At 41.0% G+C, this 15,829-nt stretch overlaps 1 protein-coding gene across 2 annotated transcripts in view; it reads left to right on the plus strand.

Annotated features, from left to right (window-relative positions):
• LOC137630646 (putative protein-lysine deacylase ABHD14B) overlaps positions 1-15,829 on the plus strand; it is a 54,416-nt gene that overhangs the window by 35,110 nt on the left and 3,477 nt on the right. The window contains exon 5 of one of the 2 annotated variants that reach the window (XM_068362259.1): positions 11,760-11,989. The exons of the other annotated variant lie outside the window; for it this stretch is intronic. Within the exon in view, the coding sequence (XP_068218360.1) occupies positions 11,760-11,989 (230 nt within the window). The remainder of the gene's footprint in view (positions 1-11,759; positions 11,990-15,829) is intronic. 2 annotated transcript variants of the gene reach the window in all.

Here is a 15,829-nt window from a genome sequence, read left to right on the forward strand (position 1 = left end):
GAGGTTCATCCAGGGCGACTTGAACGTCCTAGCAGATTGTCTCAGTCGGAAAGGTCAAGTAATTCCAACCGAATGGACCCTCCACAAGGATGTGTGCAAGAGACTTTGGGCGACTTGGGGCCAACCCACCATAGATCTCTTTGCAACCTCGCTGACCAAGAGGCTTCCTATCTATTGCTCTCCAGTCCCAGACCCAGCAGCAATACATATAGATGCCTTTCTCCTAGATTGGTCACACCTAGATCTTTATGCATTCCCACCATTCAAGATTGTCAACAAGGTACTGCAGAAATTCGCCTCTCACGAAGGGACAAGGTTGACGTTAGTTGCTCCCCTCTGGCCCGCGAGAGAATGGTTCACCGAGGTACTTCGATGGCTGGTAGACTTTCCCAGAAGTCTTCCTCTAAGAGTAGACCTTTTACGTCAGCCTCACGTAAAGAAGGTACACCAAAGCCTCCACGCTCTTCGCCTGACTGCCTTCAGACTATCGAAAGACTCTCGAGAGCTAGAGGCTTTTCGAAGGAGGCAGCCAGTGCGATTGCTAGAGCGAGGAAAGCTTCTACCATTAGAGTTTACCAATCAAAGTGGGAAGTCTTCCGAGACTGGTGCAAGTCAGTTTCCGTATCCTCGTCCAGTACCTCTGTAGCCCAAATAGCTGATTTTCTCTTATACCTGAGAAAAGTTCGCTCCCTTTCAGCTCCTACGATCAAGGGCTACAGAAGCATGTTGGCCTCGGTCTTCCGGCATAGAGGCTTAGATCTTTCCAACAATAAAGATCTGCAAGACCTCCTTAAGTCTTTTGAGACCTCTAAGGAATGTCGTTTGGCTACACCTGGGTGGAATTTAGATGTGGTCCTAAGATTCCTCATGTCAGACAGGTTTGAGCCTTTACATTCAGCCTCCCTGAAAGATCTCACTCTTAAGACTCTTTTCCTGGTATGCTTGGCCTCGGCTAAAAGAGTCAGTGAGCTTCATGCCTTCAGCAAGAACATCGGGTTTTCGTCAGAAAAAGCTACTTGTTCTCTGCAGCTTGGTTTCCTAGCCAAGAATGAGCTGCCTTCTCGTCCTTGGCCTAAATCTTTCGATATTCCTAGCTTATCGGAGATCGTAGGCAATGAACTAGAAAGAGTATTATGCCCTGTTAGAGCTCTTAAGTTCTACTTAGCTCGTACTAAAACTTTACGAGGCAAATCTGAAGCGTTATGGTGTTCGGTTAAGAAACCATCCTTGCCTATGTCAAAGAATGCTTTGTCATATTTTATCAGATTGTTAATACGAGAAGCTCATTCACACTTGAGTGAGGAAGACCGATCTTTGCTTAAGGTTAAGACGCACGAGGTTAGAGCTGTAGCAACTTCCGTGGCCTTTAAGCAAAATAGATCTCTGCAAAGTATCATGGACGCAACCTATTGGAGAAGCAAGTCAGTGTTCGCGTCATTTTACTTGAAAGATGTCCGGACTCTTTACGAGAACTGCTACACACTGGGACCATTCGTAGCAGCGAGTGCAGTAGTGGGTGAGGGCTCAACCACTACAATTCCCTAATTCCATATCCTTTTAATCTGTCTCTTGAAATGTTTTTTAATGTTGTTTTTATGGGTTGTCCGGAAGGCTAAGAAGCCTTTCGCATCCTGGTTGATTTGGCGGGTGGTCAAAGTCATTTCTTGAGAGCGCCCAGATTAGGGGTTTGATGAGGTCCTGTTGTATGGGTTGCAGCCCTTGATACTTCAGCTCCTGGGAGTCTGTCAGCATCCTAAGAGGATCGCTGGGCTCCGTAAGGAAGACGTACTTACAAGGCAGAGTAATCGTCTAAGTCGACTTCCTTACCAGGTACCTATTTATTTTGGTATTGTTATATTGATAACTGTCAAAATGAAAAAACTCTTAGCTTATACGATGTAAACATATTTAACTCTGGTCTCTACCCACCTCCTTGGGTGTGAATCAGCTATTATATATTCACCGGCTAAGTTAAATATTTAAAAATGATATTTTAATTATAAAATAAATTTTTGAATATACTTACCCGGTGAATATATAAATTAAACGACCCTCCCTTCCTCCCCAATAGAGACGCAGTGGGACGAGAAGAATTGAAGGTTTTGTTTACATCCGAGAGTGGTATCTGGCCAACAGTTGGCGCTGGTGGGCACACCCGCAACCTGCATAGCGATCGCTCGCGAGTTTTTTTTAAGTATGTTGTCTGTCGAGCCGCAGAGTTGCAGCTATTATATATTCACCAGGTAAGTATATTCAAAAATTTATTTTATAATTAAAATATCATCTTTTTTATATTCTTATGCAAGTCAGGTAGCTGTGATTAAAAAACTTGATGTCTGTACAGCTATTTTAATTGTAATGTTTCTTTCCCATTTTTGTTACTATTACTGTCCGGTGTTATATTCTGTTATTGCACTTTTTTTGTTAACTTTTCAGTTGTCTTGTTTCAGCATTTTTTCATATTTTTTCTAGCATGATAATCTTGATATTGCATGAATATATCCATGTAATGCTTAGCATGGCATTGTCATTTTCTATGATATTAATGGATGTCTTGCATAGTTTTAGTGCTAAATGTGCTCTGTATATAATATGTTCACATATTGTGAAGTTCAATAGAAATAGAAAATATTTTTCACCAAATCATAATATGTCCTAGCAATCCAACCTCTGCTTTTTTTTTTTTTTTTTGTGTATGTGTGTGGAGTGGTAATGCTCAGACTTAGGGAAGATAGGTTTTAAACTACAGTATAATATTTGAAGATTTAAGTAGTGGTCACTAGACATGTGTAAGTGTTATGTTTTGTGCAGATATTTTCATTACCATTTCAGTAGTCATTGCAACTATTGTACAGGTTTTTATTTACTGGAAATTAGACTAGTCTCTTGACATAAAAATCAAAATACTGTATACATTTACAACTACCATTCACAGTGTTGTAAAACATTAGATGGTACAGTACATTACTATTGTAATACAGGACAGTATAGTATTATGAATTTGTGATTTGATTATGGGGCCAAGTTTTCCTTTTCCCTACAACTGAAAATAGTAATAATTAAACTCTTGATTTGTAATAAATGCTTGCTTGGTAACTAAAGGAAGCTTTTAAAGTTGTCATTTTAATGACAATGGCTCTTGCAAACTTTTAGAAGGTGAATTTGATACCTCCATACAGCATTGGATGGAAAGATTCTGCTTTAAGGAATTGCTCTTCAAGGGTGATTATTGTAATTAAGTTGTTTCTTTAGTGTCAACAGATACAAATACATAAAAGATAAAGTTTAAGTTTATATATAACAAGTTATTATAATACAGTAGTTCTAAAAAGTTTAGTTGGGGAAGGTGAATGTAATGAATGGAAGTCAAGAATTGACTCATTATCATGGGCTTTAGTTTTAACTGGACAAGTTTAACAGAAGTTGATCTACTTACAGGCTATACAAGACTACTAGTTGCTATTGAGTAATAGAGATGACTGCTGTTCCCTCCCTTTAAAGCATAAATTTAATGGAGAATTTTGTTTGCAGGTGTGTTCAGATGTAACTGTTAATCTTAATTAGCAAATGTTTCTTTGTGATTCTTCATAGTACAGTATAACACTTTTTTAAAGTAAATTCAGAAGAGTATATTGCTTAATTTTATGTACATCAAGCCAAACATCATGAAGCCCTTTTTTTATAATTTTTTTGTTTACTAGAAATTTAGCAATTTTTAGCAAGTTGAGAAATTGCTATGTCTGTGTTGCCGTTGCTATACAGTACTCAAATAATTAAAACTAGCAAGATTTTTATTTTTTACCATTCTTAAAATTTTTTGAGAATTATCTTGCTCTGAATCCCTCCAGATCTGATCTATTTTTTTTAGGTATTATATATATAAATTAAAAAAATTTGGATTAGTTAAAACCCGCAGGGGCTAAATTTACTCAATCCTTTGTGGCTGTTTCATGAAGATAGGCTGTTGGTTGGTTGATTGCTCTCTTAGTTGTACAGTATTTCTGTTTTGATATTGGCAAGGAATTAAGAATTGAAAATGAAAATTTAACTCATAACATAGTTGCTTCATGTCTTTTAATCACATGAGAATTATACGAGGAAGATCAGTATTGGCTGAATGTATTGGATAATTTTTTATTAAGAAGATAATTTGTGTCTGAGCTTGGAATTAAAGCAGTCAGTTGTTGAAAATGTTTGATTAAAGATATGAATATATAAATATAAATAAAAGATATAAACAGGTTTTGTACTTTAGCGCAAAATATTTTTAGACATCACTAATGCTGTAGAAGATTTGGAATTGAACCAGTAGGCACAGTTACGCTTGCTCTTGTAAATATCTATACAGTATACGGTATGCTAAAAAAATATAATCCTTTTAGGCTTATTTATACAGTACTGGATATTTTCTCAGGCCCATAAGTATAGTAATTTCACAAAGAAGCCTTGTTAGTAAAAATTCTGTCTTTAATAAGCCATCTACATCAATATAAGTAATGTAAAGAAAAACGGCATTAATAATCTATTCCGCTGTCCTTAGCTCATCCATTTTGGTCGTTGGCGAGTGCAGCCCAATGTTCCTATTAATATAATAATTGATCATTTTATTATCCTACTCCCACACATTAAACCCAAGTTGTTTCTTTTTAAAAGTAGTTAATTGATTATGCATACATTATTCATACCAGTATTTAGTCTAATGAGTTAAAGATTATTATCTTAGAATGAATTAATTTGTATATATATACATGAGCTTCTTATATAGGAAAGTTGGAAAAGAATTAATGTTATTGATGGAAAATCTAGGTTATTGAAGAGTTTCACTGGTGAACAAAGTTCTTTTGGCGCATTCAGAATTTTAGTATTTATTACTGAGATCTTAATATGTGATAGAAGAGATATAACGTATGGTTTTGATATGAATAAAATATTTCATATACTGTATATTACATTTTTTTATAGTAAAGTAGGAAAATACCCGTAATTGCCTGTCTATTCAGAAAAGTATGCTAAGGATTTGGGACCTATTATTTTAAGGATGTACAAGTTACACATTAATAATTTTTCCTCCTTTAAGGAAGTTTTTCTTCATATGTGGATACAGAATTTGATTTCATGAAGAAAGGAATATCATTTTAAAAAACTAGCAAAGATTGCTTTGTAAGTGATATTGTAGATATTTGCTTAAAAAACTAGGGAAGTTATTGGAAACAATGGTAATCATTATTTTCATTGTATATTCTTCTTTAAGAATTTGCTCGTATCAGATACCAATAAATAGTACTGTATAGATAGCTAGTTTCTACAGAATAGTTAAAGGTTTGCTATCTTTTCTAATAAAATTCCAAACCATTTTAGGAAAAAACATGAATGTTCCTTTAGTATTAAATGAAAAAATGAAATGTAAAAGTTAGTCAAATTTTTGTTTTTTGTATAATACCTCCAAGGTAATAACTTTTAAGTCATAACTCTTCCCATGAAATTGCTTAAAGAATGTCTGGAGCTCAAATTAACATAACTTGTCTGTAATAAAGTCAAGTTATAAAGTACTTGCTTGTATGATAAAAAAAAATACAGAACTGCATAGCCTTAGCAAGGAATTTTTATTGAAGAAATTTTATGGGGGTATATTATCTATTCAATGAGTAAAGCAACATGAATTTTGTATTTGCAATCAATTACCATATTAACTAACATCTATAAAATGTTTATTCCTCTATGATAAGATTAGTGAGCGTAAAACTTAATTTCATCAGTATGCTAGAAATTTTATTGTGCTACTTTTGTAGGGTTAGGCCAGTTATCATTTATGACTTGCAGGATATTTAATTTCAAGAAGTTAATCAACCTTAAAAATGTTTCATGATTGGTTTCCTAATCACGTCATAAGACATTGACTTTGTACTCCATACTGTACAAGAAGTATGAAATATTGTTTTTCAATATTAAACTTACCCGATAATCATGTAGCTGTCAACTCCGTTGCCCGACAGAATTCTACGGGAGGGATACGCCAGCTATCACTATACTAGAAGGGGGTGTACTCACCAGCGCCACCTGTGGCCAGGTACTGCAGTACTTCTTGTTGACACCTCCTCAATTTTTCCTCTGTCGTGCTTCCGGCAAGACGTTCTGGGATACGCTTATGATCTTGGAGTATTTTCACGGCTTTTGGTGAAGTATTTCTCTCAGATTTCGGCTGTCGCTTTACTGGAAAACTTCTATATTAGCTTAGATAGCTATTATTTAGTTCTGATTAATGGTTAACGATCTTTTTGCTTGATTTGGAATCCCCACTTGGCTAACTCTGTCTGCCAGGCGTACGATGTTGAGGCTCCTCAGGATACCTTACCACGTACTGAGTTGCCAGTTTCCAGCGGTGTGCAGCTTCCTCCGCCTTCCTTAAGGCAACCTCAGCAATGGGAACAGGAAGCTTATACCTTACTTCCTCCGCTTCCACTTGCGGTTCCACCAGTGAGGCAACACTCTCGAGGTACAACAACCTCTCCCATCCATGAGGCAGACTCCTCAGCTCTCGCTGCAGCGACCTCAACCCTCCTCAAGGCGAGAGCCTCAACACCTTAGCCTTGCGCCTCAGGAACCTCAACTCGCGAGACAAGAACTGCGTTCTGCGCAGCCACTACCTCAACTCTCGCAGCTCACACCTCAGGAACCTCAACTCGTTCCTCAGGAACCTGCTACTGCGCATCCGCTAACCTTACAGCAAGCGCAACTCTTGAGTCAAGACACTCATGCCAGGAGTCAGCCTCCTCAACCCATGCGCCTACCTTCTGCTACTCCTTTTGTCCAGCCTTTGCAGCCTGAACCTCAGGTTTTGCCTCAGCAACAGAGACTTGAGGATGAAACCACAAGCGTTTTTGTTCCCGCTCGTGCAGATTCTGCTGTTCAGCATACCTTACCTCTCACTTCGCTACACTCTGGTGATGAGGTTTCTGATGATGAGGCTGCACACCTGGATCCCTCATCAGACGTGGAAGATTCCAAGTCTTCTCCTCCTCCTATTGACTTTCGTAAGGTCCTGGCTCTTTTCAGAGAGGTATACCCAGACCATTTTGTCTCTGCTACCCCCCGATCTCCGCCATCTGAGTTTTCGCTGGGTATGCAGCCAGCCAAGTCAACTTATACTAAGCTCGTCTTTGCAAGGTCCTCTAAGAGAGCTCTAAGAATTTTAGGGGAGTGGTTGCAGTCTAAGCAGCAACTAGGAAAGACTTCCTTTATGTTCCCACCGACTAAGCTCACTTCTAAAGCGGGCGTTTGGTATGCCACAGGAGAGGAACCAAGCTTGGGAGTACCTGCCTCTGCCCAGGCTGACTTCTCAAGTTTGGTAGACTCTCCTCGTAGAACAGCAATGAGGCGCTCTAAGGTTTGCTGGACCTTCTCCGATCTAGATCACTTCCTAAAGGGTGTATTTAGAGCCTTTGAGATGTTCAATTTCCTAGACTGGTGCCTGGGGGCCCTTAGCAAGAAGACCTCCCCTGCGGACAAGGACTCAGCCATGCTCTTAATGTCCTGCATGGATAAAGCTATTAGGGATGGATCTGGCGAGCTTGCTTCAATGTTTGTGTCAGGAGTGCTTAAGAAAAGGGAGCAACTTTGTTCCTTCCTTTCTTCCAGCATCACACCTTGTCAAAGGTCTCAACTCCTTTTCGCTCCGCTCTCTAAGTTCTTGTTTCCCGAAGAGCTTGTTAAGGACTTGTCTGCGGCCCTGATTCAAAAGGACACCCATGATCTTGTGGCCTCTTCAGCTCGTAAGACTAAGGTTGCTCCCTCAGTCCCCAGGACTTATCGCACCCCAGTGGCTGATACTCCTGCTACGAGGTTTATTCCGCCCTTTCGTGGTAGAGCCCCCAGCCGAGGAAGCTCCCGTCCAGACTCTTCCAGGAGCAAGTCTAGGAAAGGTTCCAAGGCTTCAAAAGGCAAACACTGACTCTCCTCCTCTCCAGACAGCAGTAGGAGCCAGACTCAAGATCTTCTGGCAAGCCTGGGAAAAGAGAGGTGCAGACGCCCAGTCTGTCAGTTGGCTGAGGGAGGGTTACAGGATACCATTCTGCCGCAAACCCCCTCTGACCACTTCTCCCATCAACCTCTCTCCCAACTACAAGGAAAAGGACAAGAGGCTAGCGTTGCACCAGGAGGTGTCGCTCCTGTTACAGAAGAAGGCAGTGGTTATAGTCCGGGACCATCAATCCTCGGGCTTCTACAACCGTCTCTTTCTGGTGGCCAAGAAGACAGGAGGTTGGAGACCGGTGCTGGACGTCAGCGCGCTCAATGCTTATGTCACCAAGCAGACGTTCACTATGGAGACGACGAAGTCGGTCCTAGCAGCGGTCAGGCAGGAGGACTGGATGGTTTCGTTGGATCTGAAAGATGCTTACTTTCACGTTCCTATTCATCCAGACTCCCAACCTTTCCTGAGATTCGTTTTTGGAAAGGTTGTCTACCAATTCCAAGCCCTGTGTTTTGGCCTAAGCACAGCTCCTATGGTGTTTACGCATCTGATGAGGAATATAGCAAAATTCCTCCACTTATCGGACATCAGAGCCTCCCTTTATTTAGACGACTGGCTGTTGAGAGCCTCCACGAGTCGTCGCTGTCTGGAGAGTCTCAACTGGACTTTGGACTTGATCAAAGAACTGGGTCTGTTAGTCAATTTAGAAAAGTCCCAGCTCATTCCCTCCCAATCCATTGTGTACCTGGGAATGGAGATTCGGAGTCAGGATTTTCGGGCTTTTCCATCGGCCCCAAGGATAAGCCAAGCCCTAGATTGCATCCTGAGCATGCTGAAGAGGAGCAGTTGCTCGGTGAGACAGTGGATGAGTCTCACAGGGACCCTTTCATCGTTGGCCCTGTTCGTCGAGCTAGGGAGACTCCACCTCCGCCCTCTCCAATTCCATCTAGCAGCTCATTGGGACAAGGGTTTGACGCTCGAAGCAGTCTCTATCCCGGTCACCAAAGAGATGAAGACCACTCTCTTGTGGTGGAAGACCAATCTCCTTCTCAGGGAGGGCCTATCGCTGGCGGTTCAGACCCCCAATCTTCATCTCTTCTCGGATGCTTCGGACTCGGGCTGGGGCGCGACCTTGAACGGACAGGAGTGCTCGGGAACGTGGAACGAGGAACAGGAAACGCTCCACATCAACTGCAAGGAGCTACTAGCAGTTCATTTAGCCCTATTGAACTTCAAGTCCCTCCTGCTAGGCAAGGTGGTGGAGGTGAACTCCGACAACACCACAGCCTTGGCTTACATCTCCAAGCAAGGAGGGACCCATTCGAGGAGCCTATACGAGATAGCAAGGGACCTCCTCATTTGGTCAAGAAGTCTAAACCTCACCCTAGTTACGAGGTTCATTCAGGGCAACATGAACGTCTCAGCAGATCGCCTAAGCAGAAGGGATCAGGTCATCCCCACGGAATGGACCCTCCACAAGAGCGTGTGCAACAGACTTTGGACCTTGTGGGGTCAGCCGACAATAGATCTTTTTGCCACCTCCATGACCAAGAGACTTCCTTTGTACTGTTCCCCAGTTCCAGACCCAGCAGCAGTTCATGTAGATGCTTTTCTGCTGGATTGGTCCCATCTCGACCTTTACGCATTCCCACCGTTCAAGATCATAAACAAAGTCCTTCAGAAGTTCATCTCGCACGAAGGGACACGGCTGACGCTGGTTGCTCCCCTTTGGCCTGCAAGAGAATGGTTCACAGAGGTACTACAATGGCTGGTCGACGTCCCCAGGACTCTCCCTCTAAGAGTGGACCTTCTACGTCAACCTCACGTAGACAGGTTGCACCCAAACCTCCACGCTCTTCGGCTGACTGCCTTCAGACTGTCGAAAGATTCGCTAGAGCTAGAGGCTTTTCGAAGGAGGCAGCCAGTGCGATTGCCAGAGCAAGGAGGGTATCCACTCGTAGAGTCTACCAATCCAAGTGGGAAGTCTTCCGGAGCTGGTGTAGAGCCAATGCAGTTTCCTCTACCAATACCTCTGTAACCCAAATAGCTAACTTCCTATTACATCTAAGGAATGAGAGATCCCTTTCAGCTCCTACGATTAAAGGGTACAGGAGTATGTTGGCTTCAGTTCTCCGCCACAGAGGTTTGGACCTTTCTTCCAACAAGGACCTTCAAGACATCCTTAAGTCTTTTGAGACTTCTAAAGAACGTCGTCTACCCACTCCAGGCTGGAATCTAGACGTAGTCTTAAGGTTCCTTATGTCACCTAGGTTCGAACCTCTTCAGTCAGCTTCCTTCAAGGACCTTACCCTCAAGACTCTTTTTCTCGTCTGCCTTGCAACAGCTAAAAGAGTCAGTGAGGTTCATGCCTTCAGCAAGAACATTGGGTTCACATCCGAATCTGCAACATGTTCTTTACAGCTCGGATTCTTAGCTAAGAATGAACTTCCTTCACGTCCTTGGCCTAGATCGTTTGAAATTCCTAGCCTCTCCAACATGGTAGGTAACGAGCTAGAAAGAGTTCTTTGCCCTGTCAGAGCTCTGAAATTTTATCTTAATAGGTCAAAACCTATTCGAGGACAGTCAGAAGCCTTATGGTGTGCAATCAAGAAACCTTCGAAGCCCATGTCCAAAAACGGGGTTTCGTATTATATAAGGCTTCTGATTAGAGAAGCCCATTCTCACTTGAAGGAGGAAGACCTTGCTTTGCTGAAGGTAAGGACCCACGAAGTGAGAGCCGTAGCTACTTCGATGGCCTTTAATAAAAACCGTTCTCTGCAGAGCATAATGGATGCAACTTATTGGAGGAGCAAGTCAGTGTTTGCATCATTTTATCTTAAAGATGTCCAGTCTCTTTACGAGAACTGCTACACCCTGGGACCATTCGTAGCAGCGAGTGCAGTAGTAGGTGAGGGCTCAGCCACTACATTCCCTTAATCCCATAACCTTTTTTAACCTTTCTCTTGAATGCTTTTATTGTTGTTTTTATGGTTGTTACGGTAGGCTAAGAAGCCTTCCGCATCCTTTTGATTTGGCGGGTGGTCAATTCATTCTTGAGAAGCGCCTGGGTTAGAGGTTGTGTAGAGGTCCTTTAGTAGGGGTTGCAGCCCTATATACTTTAGCACCTTAGAGTTGATTCAGCCTCCTAAGAGGAACGCTGCGCTCAGTAAGGAAGACGAACTTAAAAAAGGCAGAGTAACGGTTCAAGTCGACTTCCTTACCAGGTACTTATTATTTCATTGTTATTTTGAGATAACTGATTATATGAAATACGGGATACTTAGCTATCCTTTAGTCTTGTACACTGGTTTTCACCCACCCCCCTGGGTGTGAATCAGCTACATGATTATCGGGTAAGTTTAATATTGAAAAATGTTATTTTTATTAGTAAAATAAATTTTTGAATATACTCACCCGATAATCATGATTTAATTGACCCTCCCTTCCTCCCCATAGAGAACCAGTGGACCGAGGAAAAATTGAGGAGGTGTCAACAAGAAGTACTGCAGTACCTGGCCACAGGTGGCGCTGGTGAGTACACCCCCTTCTAGTATAGTGATAGCTGGCGTATCCCTCCCGTAGAATTCTGTCGGGCAACGGAGTTGACAGCTACATCATTATCGGGTAAGTATATTCAAAAATTTATTTTACTAATAAAAATAACATTTTTCATAATATTTTGTGTTAGTGACAATAATAGGTACAAAAAAATTGAGGTTACATTTGCTGGATTGATTAGCTGGTTAGTGATTCATGGTGATGGCACTTCCTTCATAATCGTAATATTCAGGCTTTGGCAACAGTGGACGGCAGGAGTTGGGGCCCGAATTGAGGCGCTCTTGGCTCCAGTCCTTCTTCATCGCACTGGATCTTCCTCCCTCTATTGTAGTTTCTCCTTCTTTCTCCGGTGTGTACTCACTTCCTATGTTGGCATTGCAGTCCCAGGAACTTGCTGGGTTTGTGCCAATTGCTGTTGATGCAACAGATGAAGTACCGGTAAATTACTTGCAAAGCATCATGGTAAGTTTTTTTTTTTATAATCAATCCAGATTTTATATACCTCTAAGAATTGATATCCTTTAGTGGTGAAAACCTTTTCGAGTATGGATTGCTTAAATATTGCATGTTTTGTAGTTACCATATCAGTGTTTGACAGTTAATGGATTGAAAACAGCCCATTTAAATTTATGATTTTTTTTATTCCAAAGGTTCAGTATTAGCATCAGTGCAAAATGCAGAATTATTGGTGAATTTATGTTTTGAATCATTGCTATGGTTGTTGCATTATCCTAATTTACCTCAGTACAATAACAAATAAATAAAGGGGTGATACAGAATAATGTTACAATACAGTATGCTGTGCCTTATGTAGATTTAGAAATTTGCATTTTCACCTGTTATCCTGCGTGTTTGCGTGTGTTTATTTTAAATGAATATCTCAAGACCAAATGAACTGGTGACAGCATTCATTAGGTAATCCCTTCCAAATTAACCTATGGCTGAACGCATCGCGACCATATGTAGGGAACTTACTGTAAAGTAAATTCTAATCATACTGTATAACGCATATTTACTCTTGTAGAAAATACTGTATAAACAAAATATTGTATATCATCAAAGAGCTAAGACAGAATGTAATTTGATGGATATATATGTAGGTGATTGAACATCAAAGGCATGTGATGACCTCCAGGATACACAAAGAAAAATAGGAAGATTAAGTGTTTTTTTAGCTTCAGATGTACAGTTATGCAGTTTCATTACTGTATGCTGTAATGAATAGAGCCATTTCATAGGAAAAATAATTCCTTTTTTCCTTCTGTTTGCAATAGATTTGTATATACTGTAATGTACTCTCAGAATTGCTCAGAATATATGATATTAGATAAAAATTCCATAGATAAAATATAAATTGATCGGAAGTGTTTTCCTAAATAGACTAACGTTTGGAAGGTTGTGCATTGCAGTACAGTATTCAAGTTCAACTGTTATGTATTTTACTATATTTGGGATTCCTATCAACAAAACTAGATGAAAAATGAATAGATATATTATTTCAATATAAGTTTGTGTACAAGCGGGTTGTGGTACCTTATTGGAAACGTCCCTGCCTAGGGATCTGCTGGACTGGGGTTTGAGATCCACTCAAGCTTGATAGTTTCTTGTGGTGTCTGCAACCTCACCATCCTTGTGTGCTAAGGATGGGATTCGCGGGGAACCTATAGGTTTACCTGCTGAATCATCAGCAGCCATTACCTGGGCCTCTCTGGTCCTATCTTGGGTGGATAGGGGCCTTGGGTGCGGATCATATGTATATATGGTCAGTCTCTAGGGCATTATCACTGAGTCTTGCCTCTGTCATCTATGAGTGACCTTTAAATTGCCAAAATTCAATTTATTGTAATTGTATTTGATTTTTCGCATATACAGTACAGTGCAAACCTTACGCCCTTGAAATGAACCTGGTATTACAGAAACTTACAGCCACTACCATTTCATCAGTTGCTGGTGGACGGTCCTAACCAGATTGATCTTTAACTCCCTACAGTAGTTCAGCAGGGGTATTGTCCACTCTACTAAAAGTATACCGGTACAGAACTTGTACATCGATAGGTACCTTCGGGGATCGGTTAGCAATCGTGAGCCTGGTGTGATAACCACTGCTGGTTTCATCAGTTGCCGGTGAACAGTTCTAACTGGATCCATCTCCTGCACCATTTCGGAGGTTGATGGGGGTATTTTTCATGCTGATATGGAGCTCACGCAATAACTAATGCCTGTGGGGTCAATTAGAATTAGTAATTGGGAGCATGATTTGATAGCACCACTTTTCCATCAGTTGCATATGAAAGGACCCATCTCCAGCCAATCTCCAGCGCTATATGGTAGTTCAATTAGGTATCATTTATGCTACTCCTCATGCCATTACAGAGAGCACCCAACAGAGCTCATGCTCTAACTGGTACTCGTGAGGTCGGTTGTGTTGACTAGCACAAATTTTCAACCTTGAGGTACTGTCAACCTGTTGATGGATGGTCACAGTAGCACATATAGGGCATGGAGACAATAATTGCTTTACAGACACGAAAGGTGCTGGACTCCTCATCTACCTCTATAGTGGTGGAACAAGATGCTGTGTCAGTATTCCTCCTGCTGTGCAGTATCCCTCAAGGGTCTGGTCTTTTGAAGGAGACCACAGCCAAGCCTTTAGGGGTGGCCATGCTCTTTGGCTCGGCTTTGTGGAAGGTCACGGCCTTCTCCAATCCCAGCTATGACCACCAATAGCTTCTTCCATCTCTTTTAAGTTTTTCAAACCACCCAAGAGAAGCCTTGAACCCTGGGGTGCCTGCTTTGATGTACCTTCTCCCACGTCATCTTCAGCCTGAGCATGCACGAGATCACCCAAAATGGCGCTATGGTGTGGCCTTCTGGCAGATTATTGTTTTGGTGATTGTGTCTCCAGCAATTTCCTTGTCCTTAATCCAGACAAGCAGCAGTCTCTTCATCTCATCAAGGACGTGTCTCCTCTTACTGGAGAAAACTGTCACGCCCTTAGAAGGTGTTGTTGCTTTGATGGCTTCCTTCTGTTTCAGGATCGTTTGTATTGTAGACGAGTTTGGGCCATATTTCTTTGCGATCACACAACTGCATGCCAGTCTCATATTTCTTGATTATTTCTATCTTCGTCTCCATAGAAAGCATCATCCTCTTCTTTCCCTACACATCAGCAACTTTCTTATGACCCACTGCTAATAAAGTAATGCACTGTAATATCGCAACATGATACAGTACGATAGTCACGAAAGCAAAATCACAAACACAAAGTCAATGCTTACGGTACCGATGTCGAAACAAAATGAGCGAGAGACGCCAATGCGTACATGCGTGATGCGATACAGTACAGTGGATGTTGACCAATAGGAGAACAGGATCTTATTCCATTAACTAGCATTTGAGTAAGGAGATAACCAATGGAAGCCAGGAGGATGGCGGATAGTTTGCGTATCTTGTTTCGCAACGTGAAAATTTTGTAAGCAGATTCTTTCATGTCGAGAGGTATGACTGCAATTGTATTGTAGAAAATCTGTGATTATACTGTAGTGTTGCCTTCTTTTTCATATCACTTGAATAGGTATCATCTAAATCTATTAAAAAGCTTGCAGTATAATTTCTAAAGTTTCCTTTATGTACGGAGATTGACATGAAAAGGAAGCTTCATATATTTTGTTTTGGCATTTGAATATTGTTCTCCTGTGTGGATATCCCTTAGGGAGGTATTGGTGGTAGTAGACCTGACTCAGTACACTGAAGGCATTATTTAGAGCTCTTAGCAGCCTACTTTTGGCCCTTAGTTGCACTTGCTTTCTATCCTTTTACTTGACCTTTATTCTTGTTTCTACTCTTCCATCTTGATAAATTTTTACATCATAGTGTAATGTTAAGGTTTTATCCTAGGTGCAAATGGTTGTTGAATGGCCTTACAGGCCCCAGCACTGCTATAAACTCTGAAAACTATATATCAGCAGCATCCTGTGGTCTTTATCTTATAGATAGAATTGCTTTGAGTGGTAGATTTCTTTTAACCAGCAGTAGTAATTTTTGTTTTGCTATTGTAAATGACAAGTACTGTGTTATATTAAGAATACAGTAAACAGAAGTTATTTTGCATTGCTTTCAGGTACTTCTTTACACGTTACAGTACAGTACTCTTATTGATGAGTGGATATTTGGATATTTTATGGAATTCATAATTTTTTTATGAATTTATTCATGTACTATATAGTTGTAACTACCCTCAAATAGTTCTTTCCCTATTAATGCACAATAGTATTTTGTCTACTGTGATTTCCCTTATTGTGT

Source organism: Palaemon carinicauda, chromosome 38, assembly GCF_036898095.1.
Source record: "Palaemon carinicauda isolate YSFRI2023 chromosome 38, ASM3689809v2, whole genome shotgun sequence".
In the NCBI taxonomy this organism is placed as follows: Eukaryota; Metazoa; Arthropoda; class Malacostraca; order Decapoda; family Palaemonidae; genus Palaemon; species Palaemon carinicauda.